Source organism: Takifugu rubripes, chromosome 20 (genome assembly GCF_901000725.2).
Source record: "Takifugu rubripes chromosome 20, fTakRub1.2, whole genome shotgun sequence".
NCBI lineage: Eukaryota > Metazoa > Chordata > Actinopteri > Tetraodontiformes > Tetraodontidae > Takifugu > Takifugu rubripes.
This window is the reverse complement of record NC_042304.1, coordinates 10,518,234-10,539,159: the sequence shown is the minus strand read 5'-3', so window position 1 is coordinate 10,539,159 and position 20,926 is coordinate 10,518,234. Positions and strand designations below refer to the sequence as shown.

General features: G+C 45.3%; 2 protein-coding genes across 10 annotated transcripts; one reads left to right on the top strand and one right to left on the bottom strand.

Annotated features, from left to right (window-relative positions):
• Window positions 1–24: 24 nt before the first annotated feature.
• Window positions 25–6,704, bottom strand: LOC101067958 (serine/arginine-rich splicing factor 11). Of its 9 annotated transcripts, XM_029828495.1 has the most exons (13): window positions 5,559–6,701; window positions 5,439–5,465; window positions 2,746–5,348; window positions 2,378–2,487; window positions 2,206–2,295; window positions 2,073–2,119; window positions 1,866–1,999; window positions 1,603–1,684; window positions 1,362–1,478; window positions 1,186–1,275; window positions 1,036–1,107; window positions 738–969; window positions 25–652 (listed from the first exon to the last, which is right to left on the bottom strand). In XM_029828495.1, exons 4-13 carry the CDS (start codon window positions 2,459–2,461, stop codon window positions 452–454), a joined length of 1,149 nt encoding a protein of 382 aa, XP_029684355.1. In that variant the 5' UTR covers window positions 2,462–2,487; window positions 2,746–5,348; window positions 5,439–5,465; window positions 5,559–6,701; the 3' UTR covers window positions 25–451. The 9 variants fall into 9 exon arrangements, with proteins under 9 accessions (XP_029684355.1, XP_011613198.2, XP_011613201.2 ...); XM_011614896.2 differs by lacking the exons at window positions 2,746–5,348; window positions 5,439–5,465 and having other exon boundaries at window positions 750–969; window positions 5,559–5,692; window positions 6,321–6,704; XM_011614899.2 differs by lacking the exons at window positions 2,746–5,348; window positions 5,439–5,465 and having other exon boundaries at window positions 750–969; window positions 1,362–1,475; window positions 5,559–5,692; window positions 6,321–6,704.
• Window positions 6,705–6,973: 269 nt separating this feature from the next.
• Window positions 6,974–16,232, top strand: xxylt1 (xyloside xylosyltransferase 1). Its single transcript, XM_003974229.3, has 5 exons — window positions 6,974–7,088; window positions 7,553–8,135; window positions 9,658–9,805; window positions 13,384–13,516; window positions 15,563–16,232. Exons 2-5 carry the CDS (start codon window positions 7,644–7,646, stop codon window positions 15,957–15,959), a joined length of 1,170 nt encoding a protein of 389 aa, XP_003974278.1. The 5' UTR covers window positions 6,974–7,088; window positions 7,553–7,643; the 3' UTR covers window positions 15,960–16,232.
• Window positions 16,233–20,926: the final 4,694 nt, after the last annotated feature.

Here is a 20,926-nt window from a genome sequence, read left to right as displayed (position 1 = left end):
GGGACGGACTCTCACAACGCCATCGACAGTTTGACTCAACTTTATTAGTTTTCCATAGAAAACCAAACGCAGGATTCCATCGCCAACAACACGGTTCGGCCTACAGTGAACGTTTACAAAGAGGATCAACAGAAACACCAGTGGGTGACAAAAACAGGCGGGATGAAGCCCCACCCTCAAAAATATTTACAAAAGGGGGAAATTCCGTGACATCTACTGGGAGGAGTAAACAAACGGGAACAGCAAAACAACAGGGGCGTTTAAAAAAGTACAGCAATGACAATTTAAAACCATTTCATTTTAATGTAAATCCGACTTTTCCCTCCTTTACAAAAAGAAAAAAGTCTGCTTTCCTTCTAGTTTTCTCCACGAAGCTTCTACAGCTCAGACGAAACATGATCAAGCATATTAAAAATATAAAAGGGGCACGAGGTCAAACGGGGGGCGGCTCTTAGTCGCTCATCTCCATGTCCTCCTGGTGGTGATCGTCTCCGTTCAGCTTGGACTTTTTGGGCATCGGGCCCTCGGCCCTCTCCTCCTCCTGGCCTTTGGGGGACGACGCTGAGTCGGAGTCGCTCTTCCTCTCGTCCTCCTCCTCCCCTTCCTTCTCACTGTCGTAGCCCTGCTCCTCTTCGTCGTAGTCTCGGGTCACCTGTCGGAGGGTTCAGACGAGCTTCAGACTGCTTGTTTGCTGCATCGCCCCCCCCCCCCCCCCCCCTAAAGAAAAAGGCACCAACCTTCAAACCAACCTTTGCGTCTCCTTTATCGCTGTCAGACTTGCGGTCACGCTCCCTCTCCCGTTCGCGCTCCCTGTCCCGCTCTCGTTCCCGTTCCCTTTCCCGTTCTTTGTCTTTGTTCTTCTTGCCGCTGGAACGTTCTCTTTCGTCCCTGCTTCGGTCTCTGTCCTCCCTCCTCTCTCGATCTCTCTCCTTCTCACGCTCCTTGTCCTTCTTTTTCTCTTTCTTGTGTCTGATTAAGGAAAGGGGGATATTGCTAAGATGACAGGATAGAACGGTTGACATCTGGGAAACTTACCGTCTGGGAGACGGAGACCTGGACACCTTCTTCCTGGGAGATCGTGACGCTGACCGGCTCCGCCTGTGTCTCCTGTTCAGGAAAACATGATGATTAACATTCCAGTGCAGTGCCGTATTTCACCTGAGGCGCCTTGAAGCCGGCACCCACCGGGTGATGCTCCGAGACCTCCTGGCGCTGCTGTAGCTCTTCGGAGGCGTCTTTGACCGTTTTTTCGACTTCTCCTCCTTCCTCCTGTCCCTAAACAGAAGATGGAGCAGCAGCTCAGCCCAGTTAGTGTCCGGGTGATAAAACCTGAACTATCAACACCAGCGGACGACGCCCACCTGGATCGACTGCGGCGGTTTCTATCCCGGGAATGGGACCTCCTCCTTCGTGGACTCTTGGACCTCCTCCGACTCTTTGAGTAGGACCGTCGGTGAGACCGGCTCCTGCTGCTCCTCCTACACACACACACACACACACACACACACACACACAGGAGTCCCTCACAGGTTAGAAAGGAACACGTCTGCGGTCCTTCCCGGGGTCGACCACGGGTCCAGACAAACGATCCCCCCTCTTTACCTGTGTCGAGAGCGAGAGCGGGAGCGTCTGCGTCTTGACCGCGAACGGGAGCGGGAATGTTTGCGCTTGTCATCTTTCTTATCTGTAAAAACATTTGATTAATCCGTCAGCCGGCCGACACAACTGGACAAATATTTAAAAACAGACTGAAATAAAAGTGATTTATTGAGGAACAAAGACCTCCGATCAAAAAAGGTTTTAGACCTGATGGTAAAACCGAGACAATGAGAAACAACGGTGTGACAGCGGAAGGAAGAACTCACTGCCTGGCTCAATGGCCGCAGAAATGAGGGACTGGGCCTCGCGGACCCTCTTCATGGCCTCTTCGATCTCCTTACTGGAGGCGTCGGTCTTCAGCCCCGGGCTCAGGTTCAGTCCGGCCGCCAACGGATTCAATCTGCAAGAATCCTCAAGAATTGAGACTCCTGCTGAATAAAGTTCACCTGCTAGAGGAGAAGAACGTTTCTTACTTTGGATCCATGGACTGCATGAGCTTCAGGAAGTCTGCAGAAAGAGCCTGATGAGGAGAGAGATGAAGATTTGAAGGAATAAATCATCAGTCAGTCCAGCATGCAGAGAACATGGAGCAGAGCCGACGCCCACCTGGGGGTTCATGTTGGGTCCCTGTATTCCCATGGCAGCGATCTGCTCCATATTTGGAGCTCCGAGGCCTCCGAATGGCGTTCCTGCCATCTGAAGCGACAATAAAAGGAGAGTTTAAGAGAAAACAAGCTTGAAGGTAAACACCAGTGACATTAAATCTTTTACTACTCACTGTTGCCAGAGGGTTGGGGGTAGGCAGAAGACCTCCACCGGGCATCATTCCTGCCACGGCATTGGCTGGAGCCAGCAGGGACATAGCTTTAGATTCATCGGGAATCACTCCTGGAGAAAAAGGACATTTCAGGAGGGGCTCCGAGCCACCGTCGATAAACACTGAGACAAGACTTGCAGACAAGCCACCTCAGTCTAACTACTCTGTAACAAAAATGATTCAATCATCTTTGTCTTGTCTGTAAATCTTGATCCCTCACTTTTTTTTTTTGTGTGTGTGCATGTGTGGAAAAGTATGTTTAGGATTAGCAGCTATGAGTTTAAATGTCACAATACACACTGTGGTCAACACTGCCAAGATTTTATCACCTGTACTTGTTTTTTAAGTCATGAACCAAACGTAAGCAAGCACAGCCGGTTGTCCCGTGGGATGTGCTCTCAACTTTCAATAGATGTTTTAAGAACAAGCGACTCGCGCCGGCTGCTTCGCTATAAAGCACACAAAAACATTGAGATACAGAAAACATAGTTCATGATTTGGATGTAGACACATATATACATTTCAACATCGTTTACCATTTGCTTTCAAAAGGAAAAACAAGGCTTTTGTGGGTGGTTACAACAACTCCACCCAACACAAACACTTACTTGGGAACCTGATTATTTTAAAAAAATTGATACATTCGCCAATAAAATGTTAAAAATAACTATAAAGCTAAAGGCAGCTAACACTTAACTAAACTGACGGTAGCTACATCTGCGGCTGTATTTGTATCCTCCCAGATTTGTTAGAGCTCACAGGCTGAAAAAGTGCAAAGTGTGAGGTGAAAGAGTCTGACTTCCAGGTGATCAAGTCAAAATCCTTTGGATCTTATGTGCCGAACTTTAAATGATCCTCCTACACGCCCGGAAATGAGACTCAATCACGCACACACAGCAGTGAGCCAAATCCATACCGCCACATTACTGGCAACACTGCGATTAAATCCATGAAAAAAGGCCCAAAGCTGAACAAAAACAACAGAAAAATAAAGAAAAACAGATGATCATCCATGGTTGTACAATCTGAAAACTCATTCTGCCATTTTACATTCTGAATGGGGGAGAGGGAGGGGGGGAGAGAAAGTGAGAGACACGTTCATGCGCACTTACACGCTCTCTCTCTCACACACACACACGCGCGCACACACACACACACACACACACAAACAGAAAGAACACTTGAGAAACAGGATAAGGCTGCAGAAGACAAAACTGTTGGTGGCATTTTCAGCAGGGCCTGGTATTTAGGGCTGGCTGAACCAGGAAAAAGAACTGTAAAACACAACAACAAAAGAAACACCACTGTTAACGGGGAGTCACTCAACTCTGTCAGTCATGTGTGGAGAGGCTTGACAAAAGCATTTCACTACATGGGTTTTAATCATTGCATCTGCACAGCGTTAACTAGATGACTGTCACCACTTCCACGTACTCCACCATGCACAGCTGAGGGGTGTACTACAAAGTAAGAGTAACGGTTAGCATGGTACGGTAAATGTAAAACTTCATTTTTAATGCCAAAACCATCTAACAGGTGACAAACTCCCTTCCCACAAGCTTAAACAGGTTGCTAAAGGTACATAGTGAAATTGTTTCTTTCATCTTAAGCATTATAAATGCTGCTAATCACATGGTCTAAAATTAGAAGCAGGACGTTGGTATCAGGTCAGTGGCTGCGCTACAAATGTCAGGGAACTTTTCTGCACCTGCACAAAGGCTGGAACTCTTCAGTATTCAGAGCGGTCCACAGGCTTAAACATGCCCCAATACAGTCAAATAAGAAGCACACTGGCACTAATACCCAAACTAATGAGTAAGTGAAACCACATATATAGATGGATACAAAACATGAACAACCCCAGTTAATATTGACACTGACATTAATTTTATGCATAAGCTTTGATTCAAATGTATTGAAATTGACAGTCACACTCCCAGAACTGAAGATTTTACTTAGATTCCTGATGAAAAATTCAACACCTGCATTTTTTGGAACTCTCTGGGTCAATGCCCTGCACCTACTTCATAGTATACCCCTCTGATTTTATCCTGCATGCGATGCTTAATGTACAGATGCTCTGATCATGCCCTTCCCATATTTAAACCACTCACATTAGACCTGTTCATATAGATTGATGGTTGTAATGCAGTTCCATAGTAAATACACTGAACTGAATTATACAGCACACTGATGCAGTTAGATTCACCTCTCCTTAGCCTGTTATGCCCAAAGGGGTTTTCTTAAAGGAAATCCACCTAAAGATGAGCCCAAATTAGACCAGCTTTTCAGAGGGGAAGGGCAAAGGATTCTAGAAAGTGAGCCCCTGCCAGCGAGGGCACTCGGGCTTAACAGGTTGAGGAGATTTATAGCTTTTCTGTAGGTACGGTGACACCTGGGAAAAATCTGAATTCATGTTTGCAACCTCACCTCATCTCAGATTTCAATATCAAACTGAAACTATCAGCTGCCTCTTTAATCTTTCTTCATTCTGCCATTTAAATGGAGCTCAGAAATTCCCGATAAATGGTCTAAAACAGGAAATCTCCATCGGTTTTACCCACTGGTGTGTGCAAATGTTGCAGGTAAAATCACTTTAATCTTTCTGGTGCAAATAGAAAGTAATATCATCCCCAGAAGGAGGTCGACCCTAGATTAGTTTAAAAAAATATATTGAAATCACATAAAAACCATCTAAAGGTTTATAATATTATGTGTAATACAAGTTATATTATAATATGTCAACCCACATCCCCTGATTTGTAAAGGCTGTATGGTTACGGCTTTAAAAGGAAAGATACATTAAACAGAGACAAAACAAAGACTTAATGATTTACTCCAGAACAAAAGGGGCTTGCGAGCCTGGTGCCATGACAGCAGACGACCAGTTTCGGCCAGCAAGGAAGGGGCTCTTCAGCAAATGACTTGTATGCTATGAAAACCACAACACAAATAACAAAGAGAGAAATTTACAGCTAGTTTGGAAGACATGAACACAAATGAACATCTCCCTTTCACATACCTGGAATGCCAAGCACTCCAGGCTATTCTGCTTGATAAGAAAAAAAAAATCTTTGGTGTTTGCACTTCTATTGAAACGGACCTACACATAACGCTTTCTGGGAAGGCTCCAGACACTCACCTTCAGCAAAGGGGACCACGATTAACGCTCTGTCCACAAAGACGGTGTTCGTCAGGTGTTGAGAAACTCCGACTGACTCAGACTCATGGAACTTTACAAAACAGACACGTGAAGTCACAGGCAAGGGAGAGTCACTGGAAGAAAAACAGAGATGTTGTGCAAAGAGAAGACAAAGCCACAGCCAGAACAGTTCACCATCAGTATAATCTGTGCAGCTTCAGGTGTGGGACAAAGGAAAAATGCATTTCTTTTTGCTTGGAAGACTTTGCACAGCAGACTGACAGCCCCTGTGAATAAAATAATGGATGACAGCATGACGATTTAATCCAAACTGGGTTTTTTCCAAGAAACTGATGAGAAAGCAGCCGTTTAAAGTGTATTTGTGGGTGTTCAATAGTACAAACCAACCACAGGGACGGGAATTCGGGGACATTTCATGCCAATGTTGTCGTTTGAACGGTGTTTCAAACGTAACCCGAAACGGACGTGTAGGTTTGAAATCCTTGGAATATGTCAGCGACCTCGATTGGACTTTCCCGGACGTCATATGACTATTATCATATTTCTAGATTTCAGATGAATGAAATCAGTGTCGCTGGTGGACTAAGGTGAAGCTGCGTGCTTGGTTCTGCATCAGCCAAAGAGGCGGGCAGACGTTCGCATCCCCAGGCCCCGGAGCGAGGCCTACTCGACATGCGAGGCCTTATTAGAACGGGCGCGGGCTACACAACAGCGTTTCACAAAAATTAAACAAATACTCACTCCGGTGGAAACAGTTTTAGTTCCTCTATGTTTCCGAGAAATCCGAACAGAGTCCTCATTTGTTCGGATGTCGTACTCGGGGAGACATTTGTCACCTGAATGACGTGAGTGTTCGAATTCATTTTTGCGGACGCAAAATAAGCTAGTTAGCGTTATGCTCGCGGCGTGTCCAATAACGGCAAACAATGGGATTTGATAACTTTTGCAACGAACGGATCAGGCCAATACAAAATCGGGCATGGTTTTTCTCCCCGGAGATGGTGGTTACCAATAAAATAGACCAAAATACAACAGCCCAGAACAGAGACACAATGCGATGATGAAAATGTCCGCCTCCTTCTTCTTCTTCGTCGTCGTCTTTTTCTTTCGTGTTGAAGGTTGGAGTGAGTGTTCTTCTTCTTTGAGATTTCTGGCGGCATCTCATTGTAAATCATAAGACGTATACTGCCACCTACCGCCCAATTATAAGTACAGCCAAGAAAACGTAGAGTAAGAGGAAATCCGTTAAATAGTGTGGAAAAACAAAAAGTTCAAAAACACAAACTGAGTTGTGTGGTTCAGTTCCTTTAATTAAACTGCCAATTTTTAAGTTCCGCGAATTTGGCGTGTTAAAATTCGGGATTTACGTAATCTTCCCAGTGGGTGGCGGTGTAGCTCCATTGAAGCAATACAGAAAATTCCAAAGAAGAAGCTGAAAAAACACGAAGAAGAATCTCAGCTCAAGCTGTCAAAATAGCATTTCAGAGATAAACTGCACGAAACAAACGAGTGAGTCGATTTATAAAGTTTCTTTTTTTTAAAGTTTGCGTTTTGTGCATGCAAATAAACGACAAGAAGGCACCAGATATGTGCCGCGTTGCGATTAAGGTGCAACATTGGCGCGAAATATACTAAAGCAAAGCTCCTCATACAGCTTAAACTGGGGCAAATCCGTTTCTGATTAGACTGTAAAACGTCTTCTGTGCAAGCATCCAGGCTCTATTTATTCAATCCTATTGCTATAACACAACCTGTCTTCCCGTTATGTGTTTTTTAAATACACCTTTTGAGCTTTTAGGTATTTTTAAATACGAGTTATTTTGAGGAGGCTGAAATAGTGTTGCGTTTCTGCAATAGAACGTAATGCTTTAAGATGAAATGGTCATTATTTGGTTAGTTGTTTGCACATATTTGTGCAAATGCGTACGGAAATATCTTCCATGTTACTGAGACGTTACGTTTTTCTTCCACAGGTAATAAAAACTGGTTTAGGTTAAATGGATGCAACGATGTAAACATTGGCCCTCCAACCCCCTCACATTCTCATGAGCCCTGTAGGAAGACATGGCCTTTTTACGCCTGGTAGCCAGAACCATGGGTAGGATCAGTACGTTCAGGTCCTATCAGTTTGTGCTTCTCCTGGCTGCAGCCCTTGCAGTTGTAGCTTTTTACTACTTTGCCTCAGAGAAGCAGAACTTCTCCAGCACCACGAAAAGGATTAAGCAAACCCAGGCAAGCCACAACATTAACAGGAATGGTCCAGATCTGAGTGTGGACATTGGACTTCCTCATGCTGAGGAGCTGAGGAGGGAAGAGAAGGATCTAAGAGAGAGTGATGGTAAAAGTCGCTATCATGCGCTCATGATGTTTACCAAAGTGGACAAGAGCCGGAGTCTGCAGGATAAATTCAGAGTGGCCATGTTGTCCATGGTTAAACATGGACGTTTCCTGGAAGGGGAGGTGTTGGTCCTTCACTTTGTCTGTGACGACGCCAGCAGGGAGCTCGGAGAGAAGATGCTGCAGGAGTTTCTCCTGGATGCAAAGTTCAAGTATGAGGTACGTTTGCTGAACATGGTTTCAGTCCACCAAAGTTCTTTAGTCTGTTGGATTCAGTGTTTTATTATGTACTGTTTGGTTTTGAAGTCCAACTCAAACTACGGTTCAAATACAAATAATAAAACTTAGTATAACGTTCCTTAAAACCAATTATATTCTGCTTTAGAGTAAAAAAATGAAACGAAAATGTGACAATTGAATAATTACAGTCTATGTATTGGAGAAATAGCAATTCTAATAACGATTCTTTGATAAGTTAAAGTCCATTACGTGTATAATTTCCTTGTTTCTAAAGTGAACCACAAGGGGACAGTGTTGTCCTTCCAGACGAGCCCCTCATTTAAATTTCACCAACCAACTTTTTTATTTTTTTAACTGTTTACGTCATTGAAACAAAAGGTTATGTCCCCACTCTGGCTGAAGTTGAGGGCATCCTCTTTTATATTCTTGAAAATGTCTCACTTTTTACCCAAAAGGCTTCTGCAGTACAGTTTTCTGACAAATTTCTTAAAGAATATAAAAGTCCAGCTGTGATCAGCCGGAAGCTTGTCTGACTAATATGACCTGGATGACTGAGGAGATATACAGACACTTCCCCGCTCTGCTGTGATCTTTGTCCTGGCCTGGTTCTATCCTTTTAATTCTCTTTGCACGGGTGATATGTCACATCACAAAATCCACTGATTTGCTAATAGCTACACTGCACATGGCCACATGCCATTTAAGTGCTTACCCAGTGCGCCACCTAGTGGCCACGTGAAATAAGACACGTAAATCATGCAGTCATCTGTATATGTGAGGTTATAAACCTCTCCCACAGATTGGGCTTGAGGAGATTGGTAGCTTGTTCTATGTTATTATCTTATTAGTAGTTTTCAAATTAGTCTTCCAGCAGCTCTACCGAAGTCTTCAAACTTTCTACTGAAAGATTTGAAAATCTTCCATGATGGAAGTCAGACGAACAAGTCTGGTCACGAGTCAACAATCTTCAGCTGGTGTTGTGCGATCCAATGTAGCACAGTCCCAAATAGAGTAAATACTAAAACTGTCACACGCTGAAGCCACAGAACAGGAAAGCCTAGCATCCACAAAAGAATAAACAATGTTCTACGCCCACTCGGCTTAATTTTGTGTTTCTGTGGTTTTAAGGACAGTTCAGTGAACTCTTCCGTTTGACATTTTCCTCTGTGTTCCTATTGAGTTTATCTTAATCTCTTTATGTTTTTAATGCTGAATTACATCCAAAAATGACCAGCATCTGTCACGGCTCAGTAAATGGTGTCTGATCAGTGCAGGTGTCTCCCGACCTCATACACTGATAATTTCTGATAAAGTTTCGATTGCTGATGATCGTGAACTCTGTTTTCACATCCAACTGTGGCGTTTGCAGGTAAATCTTTATCTTTGGCTGCCATAGTTTAGCGAAAAAAAACCCCCAGACAAATGCTATCTTTGGCAGTTGCCACCGTTGCCCAGGTGACCGTGGTCGCACTCACGTGGAACTGCCCCTCCCTATACGCAGGTGTTATTCCACGACGTGTCGGCGCTCACGCGGAAGCTGTTCCCCATCGTGGAGGCCATGCAGAAGCACTTCAGCTCTGGCTCCGGCGCCTACTACAGCGACGCCATCTTCTTCCTGTCTGTTGCCATGCACCGCATCATGCCCGACAGTAAGGAACTGCCGCCGTGTCACGTCTCTCAAATCAACCTTTGAGTTCTGGATGATCAACACTGTGCATCTGTGTGAATCACCTCTAGAGAGGAAAGATTAGTTATTTATAGATGAGTTATAAAGGTTATTAGATCATTTACTATCATGTAATCATTCTTTCCAGATGCTCCAAAACATGAGCACTGGGTTGAATGAAGACTCTAAACTAGGTGTGTGTGTGGTGTGTGTCCTGTGATGGTCTGGTAACCTGTCCCTGTTGTTCACCAACGTCTCACTCAGTAACTGCTGGTACAGGCTGGTCCGATTCCACTCAGACTCAAATGAGGGAATGAACCTGGATTCACTGTAAATATGGAATATTTGACATGTCGCTGGAGCCGCCGGGCGAATTTCAAATCAAACTTTGTCGGAAAAATGAAAAAGAACACATTTCAAAGAAACGCATTTTCCAAAACCTTCGAACGCAGGATCGTCTGATTCCGTGATGGAAAAGGTTTGAAATCCAGTCAGACCTTCTCTTCTCTTGCGGTGCGGTTGGGACACAGCTGGAACTGGCGGCGTGGGCAGGTATCAAAGGGACACGTGGCACGCCTCCCGGGCCATGAGCGCCCGCGGCAGACGGATGCGTTGTGTCACTGCTGCCCACACCGACGCCCCCCCGGGCCGGCTGACCGATGGCAGCGCTCCCCTCCGGTGGAGACTGTTGACGTTCAGTCAGATGGGCAACGTGTGTCGTCACTCTACACATCTAAAACATTGGCCTTCAGGGTCTGAGCACACACACACACAGGCACACACACACACAGCTGCTGTGTGTTTGAAATGAATGTTTTTACTGTTAGAAGGTTTATACCATTTTGCTTTAGTTCAGAAATTAAAAACGAATTCTCAGATACGACAGGAAGTTATTTCAGCCCTCTGCTTCTGTCTGACAGCATCTGTCAAATCAAAACCTGCCGTTAACAACATAAATGAATCATCTGCCGCCACAGAGGCGGCAGATTGAAATCGTGAGCAAAAAGAAAGTGGATGATGAATAAATGTTCCATTTGTGACAGAACGTGATTATTGTCAGTTTTCTCTAAAAGGATTCATTTATTTTTTAAGCAAATGTGACTTGAATTTACACAGAAAGAGGCGTCATTGACACTTTTTAAAGGAAATTTTCCCAAGCAGCTCCTTGATTAAGGAGCCATGTGATAGAGCGTCACGTTGTTGAATTGATCAGACACGTGCGCTAACGTGAGGGGTTCATTTGAGCGCTTTCATCTGTAAAGGCCAGCGCGGGCACTGAGAGGAAGCAGCTTCCTGATGGGACTGTTTCTGAAATGGGAAAGAAAGGAATCAGCCGGAAGTGCCTTGGCGTCATCGGAGGTTGTTTCTGTGCAATATCTGTTCGTATGTTGTTGTCCTGGGTCAACTGAAGGACTGGAAGACTTTCTCATCTGGGATTATTAATGGCACGCTTTGGTTGATGGAAAGATTGCCTGTGTTTTGTTTTGTTTTTTAATTCCCACCAGAGTTATCAACAAGTTGAGACGCGACTCCGACCCACCTCTACCTGCGGAGGATCCAGGTCATGAGAGCTTTCCAATACGTGACATCAAGGATTCAAAGCTCACTGCTTTGTCGTCCTTAACGTTCCTATTTTATAGTCCCTCTCAGGGAGGACCATCATGTGCTAAAGAGGACTTGTTTTTTACATTGTTTTGATGGGGGGGGGTCAGAAGGGGTCAAAGGGTGAGAGGCAGGAATGCAGCCTAGACGGGTCAGCAGTCATCACAGGACACACATCCACCTACCTTGGGGGGAATTTAGGGGCCCTAGTCAACATAATGCGGTTGTTTTTGGACCGAGGGAGGAAACTGGACAAAACCCACTCAGGAACTGGGAAGATTTACGGTGTGTAGAATTACTTGATACACACATTCAAGTGTAGTAGTAAAAAAAGTAGCCCAACTTTCTGAGTTGTCTGGTTATTTAAAATGTATTGGGTGAAAGGTAGGAAATAACCATAATTATAAATAATGAAATGAAGTAATGGGGGTTTAAAAGAACACAGTGAGCTCCTTCCTGCTGTTGACAAAAGCAGCACCTTCAAATAGGCCATAAGTGCTCACATGCAGACTGATATTAGGGCCTAATAAAGTTGACCCAGTTTCTGCCTGAAAATGTGACGTTAGACAACATCCGTGTGGACGTTTGTGAGCGCGCAGACCCCCGGGCGAGCGCTAACAACGTTACCTCTACAATATTGATTTTCAAGCCCTTCTTTTACTCAAACACTTTGTTCACATGGGACCAAAGTGCTCGTTCTTCTCCGAAACGCTGAGAATATCTGGGGGGGGGGAGGTTGGGTGATTGAAACAAAATTGTTTTGCCTGAATGGTAATCCGGTTAACTCTGTCAGATGCTGTCCAGATGTCCTCTGGTCGGACTGTAGAGCGTCAGCAGGTTGTATAACATCTCAGAATTCAGCAAAACTTCCCGTAGCGCTCATCTTTTCTTTGTTCTGGAAGCGCCTGCGTCCTCCTGTGATGACCCGCTGATGTAACACGCAGCCCTCTCGGTGTTGTCACAACGCTAAGGCGCCCTTCCTGTTCCACGCGCAGCAGCTAATCCCAGCCAGCGTCGACCATTCTGAGGCCTCCCGCGAGCGCCTCTCTGTTAGCACAGCGCAGGAAGCCATTGTGACGGCAGCTTCCTTGTTTGGAAAGCACAGAAAGCAGGTCGCCGCCGTGCCCCGAGTTGTCTTTTTGATCCCCCCGACACACACACACACACACACACAGAACACACTGTTCAAATATTTTTACAAGACAAACCTGTTGAATAAAAGTACAGTAAAGCTCTCTTTGCTTCGCTTCTACAATCGATGAGGAAGTTGTGGATGAACCTGAAAGAATATTATTCTGTCAAACACCGGCGGGGGCAGCACCAGGACAGTTTCCATGGTGACACGTGGTAGTTGTCATTTGCCAAAGCCAGCGGTTAAGTTTGATTTAGAAAATTACAACCTTTCTGAAAGGCAACGTTATCAATGAGAAGTGTAATGTGTCACCTTGGCATCTGATCAAGAGAATAAAAGCCCCAAACCATCAGTTTTACCCCAGAAATCCAGCTTTTTGCCCCGTTTTACTCACTAAGAAGGTTAAAAATGACTGACTGGAAATCAGACTTTGCCTCATCCTTTTATTGGCATGCCAACCAGCAAAACATAGGAAGCAGAAACAATGAACTGATGAGGGCCCGAGCATCCTGGATACTGCCGCTGTTGCTATTTTAAACAATTCTCTCTGTTTTTGATATATTCAGTTTTCGTAGCGCCCTGGTTAGTTGTAACACCCAGAAAAACAAACCCACTCCTTCAGAGAAGCGCTCGTTCCAGCAACACTAATGATCGGACAGGCAGCGGTGAATCACAATGTCGGCCCGAATCTGAGGCCGTTTCAGCTCATAGAACGGCGAACAGAAAAAGTCAGCCGATCTTTCTCATCCGGAATCGCTTCTTATTGGTTTTACAGAGGTCTGGTTGATGCCTCTGTCTCCAGGCGCTGTTCTCTTCTTTGTTTTCAGGTCTGACACGCATGGTGCAGCTTGACCTGGACCTGCAGTACAGGGTGAACATCAGGGAGCTTTTCCAAGAATTCCACCAGTTTCCTCCAGGCGCCGTTATAGGCATCGCCAGAGAGATGCAGCCAGTCTACAGGTAGGAAAGGTGAAGCAGCCGGATGCTTGGTTCTTTCCCACGAAGCGGCCAGTTCCTCTTCCTTTACGTGTTGTTCTTATCCTTGTTTCAACAAGCATGACCATTTTTAGCATTGTTGGCCACACGCACCAGCTGGATGAACTCTTTGATGAACCCATTTAAAAGGAGCTTCCACGCTGGACTTTGGCGTTTGGGACACGTTGCTCTCTCCGCTGAAGTGCTCCGGCACCCAGCGAGCCAGGACCCTCTGCTCCCACACTGTTTCAGCGCTAATGGACACGTCCTCCCACCAGCCACATTCAGAGAACATCCTGCCACTGAGAAGTTTATTAGTGATTTTATTATTGGGGAAGAAAAAAAGGCCCCCGTGTGTTTTCGCTGCAGCTGCAGGTGCATCTGTAACGTTTTAACCCCAGGAGAGCAGACCCACTTACACAAGTGTCACTGCTGGAGCCCCCCCCCACACACACACACACAGTGATATTAACCTCGAGTCATTCTCAAGTCTATGTCAATTTATCTGATGCGTTTCCTGTTTTTGTTAAACCAGATGGTGGCTTATGCAACAAAAAAAACAAAAAAAAAACAGGTCGTGTTTACTTGGTTTCCCCTTTAATGTGGGATTTTCTGTCGACTTCCTCCACATTGAGGATAATACAGTGTTATGGTGTTCCTGCTAAATGGATCCCCCTCTGGTTTATTTCAGGCTGTTTCATGTCCTCACCAGAACGGAGGACACATTTGGTTGGGATAGCAGAACAGAATGTCCCCTCTCATTCTTTCACTAGAAGAGAGAGAGAGACACTTGAAGGAGTCACTTCAAGATGGCACTGTGAAGACAGCAGAAGAAGAGGAAGAGCTAGCCGCTGCGCTGCGCTATGCTGCCGCGTACGTTTGGACCGGACCGAGTTAAACTACCCTGGTCGAAACGGAGCAGAAGACCACTTTCTTCTTGTCCTCCATATTATCAGAGCGGCCCGTTTTATTGAACTCTAAAGAGAGAGGAGCACGAAACCACAGCAAGCTGGTTTAAAACGAACATTTGATAAAAGCGCATTAGCTTGTACGTTCCAAACATGGCTCGGGATGAGTGCGGCAGAGAATCAAATTCATGGAGGAATACCTTTTAGTTCTGAATGATGAATGAATGCGTTTCTGCTAATCGCAGCTTTCTGTTGCCTGCTTGGATTCGTGGTTTTACCACCACGACACCTGCCCTCTGTCAAAACTGCCCAATGAAACGAAGCCCCGAGTGCCGAGCGGCCTGTAGAAACCCGTGTGGCAGTGAGTGTGCGTGAGTCCAGCTTCTCAACGCACCGACGGTAGCAGACGAAGGACAAGCTGCAGCTGCTGAATGTGGGTCAGCGACGATATGAAAGGGTGATTCAGAGAATCTGCTTCTCCCACCGTCAAAGTCTGCTACACACACAGTTCGCGTTCAAGTGCCACATTTCACACTCGCGTCGAACGTAAGCGCGGGTCCAGGCAGACAGTAATGATAGCGCTTCCCACCGAAGGCCTTAGGCTGCGAGCACCACGGCGTCCAGGCGGCGACGAAGCTCTGTCATTAAGAGCTTTTGGCGTTGGGGTGCAGAGTTGGCACGAGCCTTCTGGCACAGCGGCGGGTTCTGCCGGGCCTGCAGCAGATCCTCTTCCTGTTTTTCAGCCCGCGGCGCTGTTTGTTCAGCAACGCGGTTGACCCTTCACACATGAGACAGACATTTCACTGTCCCCCTTAAACCTTCCGGTTAACATTTAGGAAGGTGTCTAAAAGGGCAGATGAGCCGCTTCTGCACCCATGTGGCCTTGTTTTTTTTAACCATCTGAGTTATAACTGCCTTTCTAACCTGATTTCCTCCCCCCTAAAATTCCCCTTGCTGTGAGATGACCCTGTTTTTACCCCCTGAGAAGGTTCTGCAGAGATTTGCTGTGTGTGTGATGTTGGTATGTTTACAGGCACTTCAAGGTCCAGCTGTAGTCAGATTGATGTGATCATTTGATTCTTTTTTTTTTTAAAGACTTATCTCGACCTGCCTCTTTCTCCAGACACACCTTCTGGCAGTACCGTAAAGAGAACCCTCAGACCAAGGTCGGAGAACCCCACCCCGATGGTCTCCCGGGCTTCAACAGCGGGGTGATGTTGTTGGACCTGGCTAGCATGAGAGCGTCGTCTCTCTACAACCAGCTGTTGGAACCGGACCATGTGGCCAAATTAGCTGACCAGTATCGCTTCAGGGGCCACCTGGGCGACCAGGATTTCTTCACCATGATCGGCATGGAGCATCCTGAACTCTTTTATTCCCTGGCTTGCGGCTGGAACCGACAGCTGTGCACCTGGTGGAGGGAGCACGGATACGGAGACGTGTTTCAGCTGTACTATCGCTGCAACGGACCTGTCTATATTTACCACGGAAACTGTAACACACCCATACCAGATGGCTGAAGGCGGAACCGAAAACAATCTGAGACTTTAAGGATAAATGTGTGACTTTTTAATGTTTCACTTTCTACGTTTTGTGGAATTTCTGATTCTGACCATTCCACTGTGCACAGGATCGCCCCCTGCTGGCCAAGGGGCTGCTGGCAGGTTTGTCCAAAAGTGATATCGGGCTTTGTTTATATCTGCAGGATAATTTGTATTACTGCACTCATGTTGGTGTCATGTAGCAGTTTTTCCACGGATGGTAATAAAGACGGATGACACTTGCCTACTTCATCCATGGCTGACACCGTTGCAGCTGAAGGAGCCACAGTCAGTGGAAAACATATTTAAGAAATATTTACCTTTTACAGCAGCCTGCCAGCAGAGGGCTGTCAAGAAGCACAACATATGGACTTAAAAGACTATTTACCTCCCAAATTTGTGTCATTACATATGCTTTGACATCAGGTCATAAGAGGTTATAAAAGTTTATATTTAATAATGGGAAGAAAAGAAGTTAATAGGCGTTTAAACAGATTTAAAGAAATTAAAAACCACCATCTTTCCCATTTTTTAAACTATGTTGTCCCTCTGTTGCTAAAGTTTCGAGCACTGGAGTTCTTACTTTCTCTCCAGCCACATGGAGACAGGACACATTTTTCCTGCAGGTCGGTTTGACAAAAAGTCCCAACAGAGGTTGTCGGAGGGGTCACAGCAATGACTGCTCACAATGGGGTTTACAAAAGCCTCGCTGAGGCCAAACGCATTTTCCAAGGGGGCGGAGACGGCGGGAACGTGACTGCAAACACTGACCCACTTTCCCGTAAACACCGAACCGACACCCGGATTCAAGAAAGCCGGCGACGTCCCGTGCTCCTCGGCCCAACAATCGTCTGAGGTGATGTACACGTGCACAAAGTGGCGGCAGGGTCGATACGCCGCCCTGCTGGAGATCAATACCCTCCTGCAAAACTCTCCTCACGGCATAGTGCTGAGGAAAGAAAACTCCTGGATTAGGACACATTTCTGAGCTTCAAATATTTAAAAAAAGAATGGATTTATTAACCTAAACGTCAATGTGGGATAATTGATGAAAACATCAGCTTCTTGTCTTTGCCTGTCGACTAATTTGATCTTCATGCAGAGTTTAAACACCCTCTGAGCCACGTTAGCTGGCTATTATTAGAGCCAGCAGGCAGATAATCTTAAGGGAACCTGTAAATCAAAGTAGTTTGAGAGCCAACATAGTCACTGTGTTATGATTGGTTTGTAACAATTTAAAAAATGACCTTTAACCTCTAAGCTTCTATTAGATGTTGGTCCCTTTTATTTCAAGGCTGCCCTCCGTGATGTGTTCAATGGACTGTGTTTTTATGTTTTTTTATGCTTTGTGTCGCATTCACGTTCCAGCTCGGGGAGCTAAAAGGACTCCCACCCTCGGTGAACGGCGGGTGCTTTTAGCCGCCGTGCGCATGTTAAGGGGTCGCACTCGAATTTGTGGCTCTGACGCGCTTCTGTTTGCTGTCTGCTACAGGTTAGACCTGACCCATATCTGCCACTCAAACACTCCACAGACAGAAAAACATCAGTCAGTCACAACCCACGGATGTGTCAGCATTAAAATAACCCACTTATTCCTGAAAATCACGTGTCAGGAAAAAAAAAAAATATGTCGACATCTCGTTAATCACGAAATTGTTCATTTCTCAGGCAGCAGGTCAGTGCGACTGGTTCATTTGTTTATTTTTTCCCCCTTTTAATGAGTTCATCCGACAGCAGAGGATAAAATATCTAGAAAACATGCATCCATCATTTGTTTTCATACACGTGCGTGGAGTTTGCACATGCAAGTGGATCAAACAGCCGTTTCAAAACGGGCATGAAGCTCTTTTATAACAGCCCCCGCCCTGATGAAATTACTGTTTATTAGATTGTGCATAATGATCCAGTGCCTCCGCTGCTGCCGATTTCTGAGGCCCCTGAGTCCGCATTCGTCGACCAGCACTGCCTTCAGGGCCACCGTCACCAGGATCATGTAACACGGCTGATGCCTTTCCAGGAACAGCAAGCAGATCAATGTAAAGCTCCGCCTCGTATGCCGCTCTGTCTGCGGCAGCCACGCGACAGCCGCCTGTAAAAATGTTGTTTGGTTTATTTTTAAAAAGGAGACAGAAACCTGTCGCTCGGCTGTCCTCGTTGTGTATTTTTATGTGCCGTCTAATGGCCCGGCAAAGATTAAATGGTGCCAATGTGTGGAATTCCGTCATTTTTAGCTCCAGTGGCCTTTAGGGCCCTTTTATTGAGACACCTTAAACACAGGAAACAAACAACATCCTCATCAGATTAGCATACTGATTGCATTTTGGTCATCATCAGGCTCGGTGATCCTTTTCTGAATTGCCGGCCACTGCTTGCTAACTTTTATAACCCGGCTTCCCCCTGCAGCCCTGAAATTGCAGCCTGATCTTCCGATGTTACCACGGCAACCATTGTCTTCTCCAAACTACTCGACTTCTGAATATTCATGAGTGTTTCATGTCAGAGCTTTACTCCAAAAAGTCCCCCACAAAGCCCCGTCTCCCGACAACCCAGCCTTCCACCAACCTCCCCCGTGGTCATTTTTACGTTTGTGTCCAGGAATAAACGTCAGTAAAATAAGATGACCCTGAATTTCTCTCTCATTAAAAGCATGCTCCTGCTCCTGTATCAAACCGTGTGCGCACATAATACTTTTGTCATGTTTATTTCTGCATTTATTTATTTTTAAGAATCTATTCAATCAAACTTTATTTTTAAAGCTTCTGTTGCAAAACAGGATTGTCTTTTGGTCCTTTACCGGAACCCAGAGCCTGACCCCCAAACAAACAATGGTGGCAAAAATACCCCACTTTAACAGGAAGAAACCTTGAGCAGGACCATGCTCATTTCCTGCTGCTGAACACAATAATGTTTTGCACCTGAAACAAACTGTAAAAGCTACTTTATAAGGTCCGTAGAACGATCTTTGAAATCGTAACCACGTACGCGATCAGGCCTGAACGGAGTGCAAGACTCCGGGAGCACAAAAGGTGGATTGGGAAGGTGCGTCACAATCCCCAGGGAGCGCTGCCTCTGGAATTGAGCAGACGGGGACGTATATGAGAGCCAAAACTGGACATAATAACATTTATTCACAAGACATGCAATCACAAAGCCTCAGAGATGCAAACTGTGATGGCTGGCCGGGAGGCTGACCCACATAATATATGGTGCCGTCGAACAGAAATTAGGTCTCTGTGTCGCCCTGCTTCAAAATCCAGAGGGAGACACTTTCATGTGAAGATCTAATCTTGTACTCGGCCTCTGAGTTCGATTCAGAGATTGAGGCGGTGAGCTTCTCTCAGGGTGGACTTTGATTAAACTCGACCCAAATGCAACAGGTTCAGAGATTTTGCAGACCTTTATCAAAAATGTATTTTCAAGGAGAGTGCACCGCATTGCACTGTCAAATATTGGTTTTAATGGTTTTAATATAGGTAAAACATACAACAGCCACATAAAACATTGGCCTACTGTACATGCCGCTGTTGCTTCAGCAGTTCTGGCAAAGTCACGCTCCATCTGATATTTATTCAACCATTATTGATTCGATTCATTATTGATTATCATTTCGAAAATCCCCCCTTTTCCTTTTTATTGATGTGGTAAAACAAAAATTAGCCACTGGCGTGGGAGACTGTAACACAAACTGGGCCGAAAATCTTGTAGATTCATTTCTAGACAACTGCAGATATTTTTACGGGGAAATTTCTGGTGGGAAAACCATTTAGATTTGCCCAGTTGGAAACGGATCTTTCCTGTCCACATTTGTGCTGTGTGATGACACCCGTCAGGTTCTCATTACAGCCGTCTAACCTCCTGTTTTATATGCAAGCAATAGCGCCTACTGGCCCCATTTTCTTTTTTCTTTCTGGTATTTGATGTCACTGTGACGTTTGCAGAGACCCTGCAGATTAGCCCTGGCACAATCATAAGTAGGTGACTATGCTGTCATGCTAACTTTAACATGCGGTGTTGAATTCACCGGCGCTGATTAACGGACGCCCTGAGCGTGCCAGTGCATGAGTTACTGCGGCTGACCTTAACAGGGCAACGACCCTCTGTGGGGAACGCTGCTCAATTACTGTTCAAACGCAAAACATATGAGAAAAACACTAAAATAAAAAAAAAGACAGACAGCTCTCTGTTCAAAACTCACCCTGAACACTGTGTCGCCCTTCACCAAGTGGGGACAGACCGTCGGCAGTTATACAAAGTTATGAGGATCTAATAAAGATAATTAAGTGATAATTAAGTCAGTCTCAGCTGCAGCCTTTAAAGTGTCCCAAATAGCAGCGTGTTGAAAATGCAAAGAAACCTTTATGTGAGTGCAAAAACAGGCTAGAAATCCGTGTGGCTCCAGGGACAGACCCTTGGGGGATCCCACATTTGATACCCCGCATTTATGCAGCATTAGGTGAAGTGAGTTTATGTGTCAGTGAATGTGAGAAAATAATACATTTATTTCTGTCTAATGGTTGTCGTGCTTTCTGGGTCAGGAGGAAACGGTCTCACTGATGTTTATACAGAGCTGAGTTTAGAGACTGTTGCTCCAAAATGTTCAACTATCCACGTGTTAAATCTGACATCAGTAAGGGGGTTCTTGACAAAAGAATGTTTTATCAGCTTTTATGCTTCTTTCAATATATTATAGAAGGAGCTTATTTAAAGATGACTTGGAGCCAGTAAATTGTTTGTGAGAGTTACTCTGTGTCAGATCTTTATATTTCAGTGTGACTGATGCCACAAAGCGCCACTTTGTCCACACATGTCAATATAATTACAGCCGTCTGGAGTGTAAGAGTCAGACATTCCTCCATAAAAAACAAGATTGAGAAGTTAGTAAGTGCAGAAAAAGGGAGAACTAACTGAGAACTCTGGCAGACTCCCATCGAGTCTGCCCGCACCAA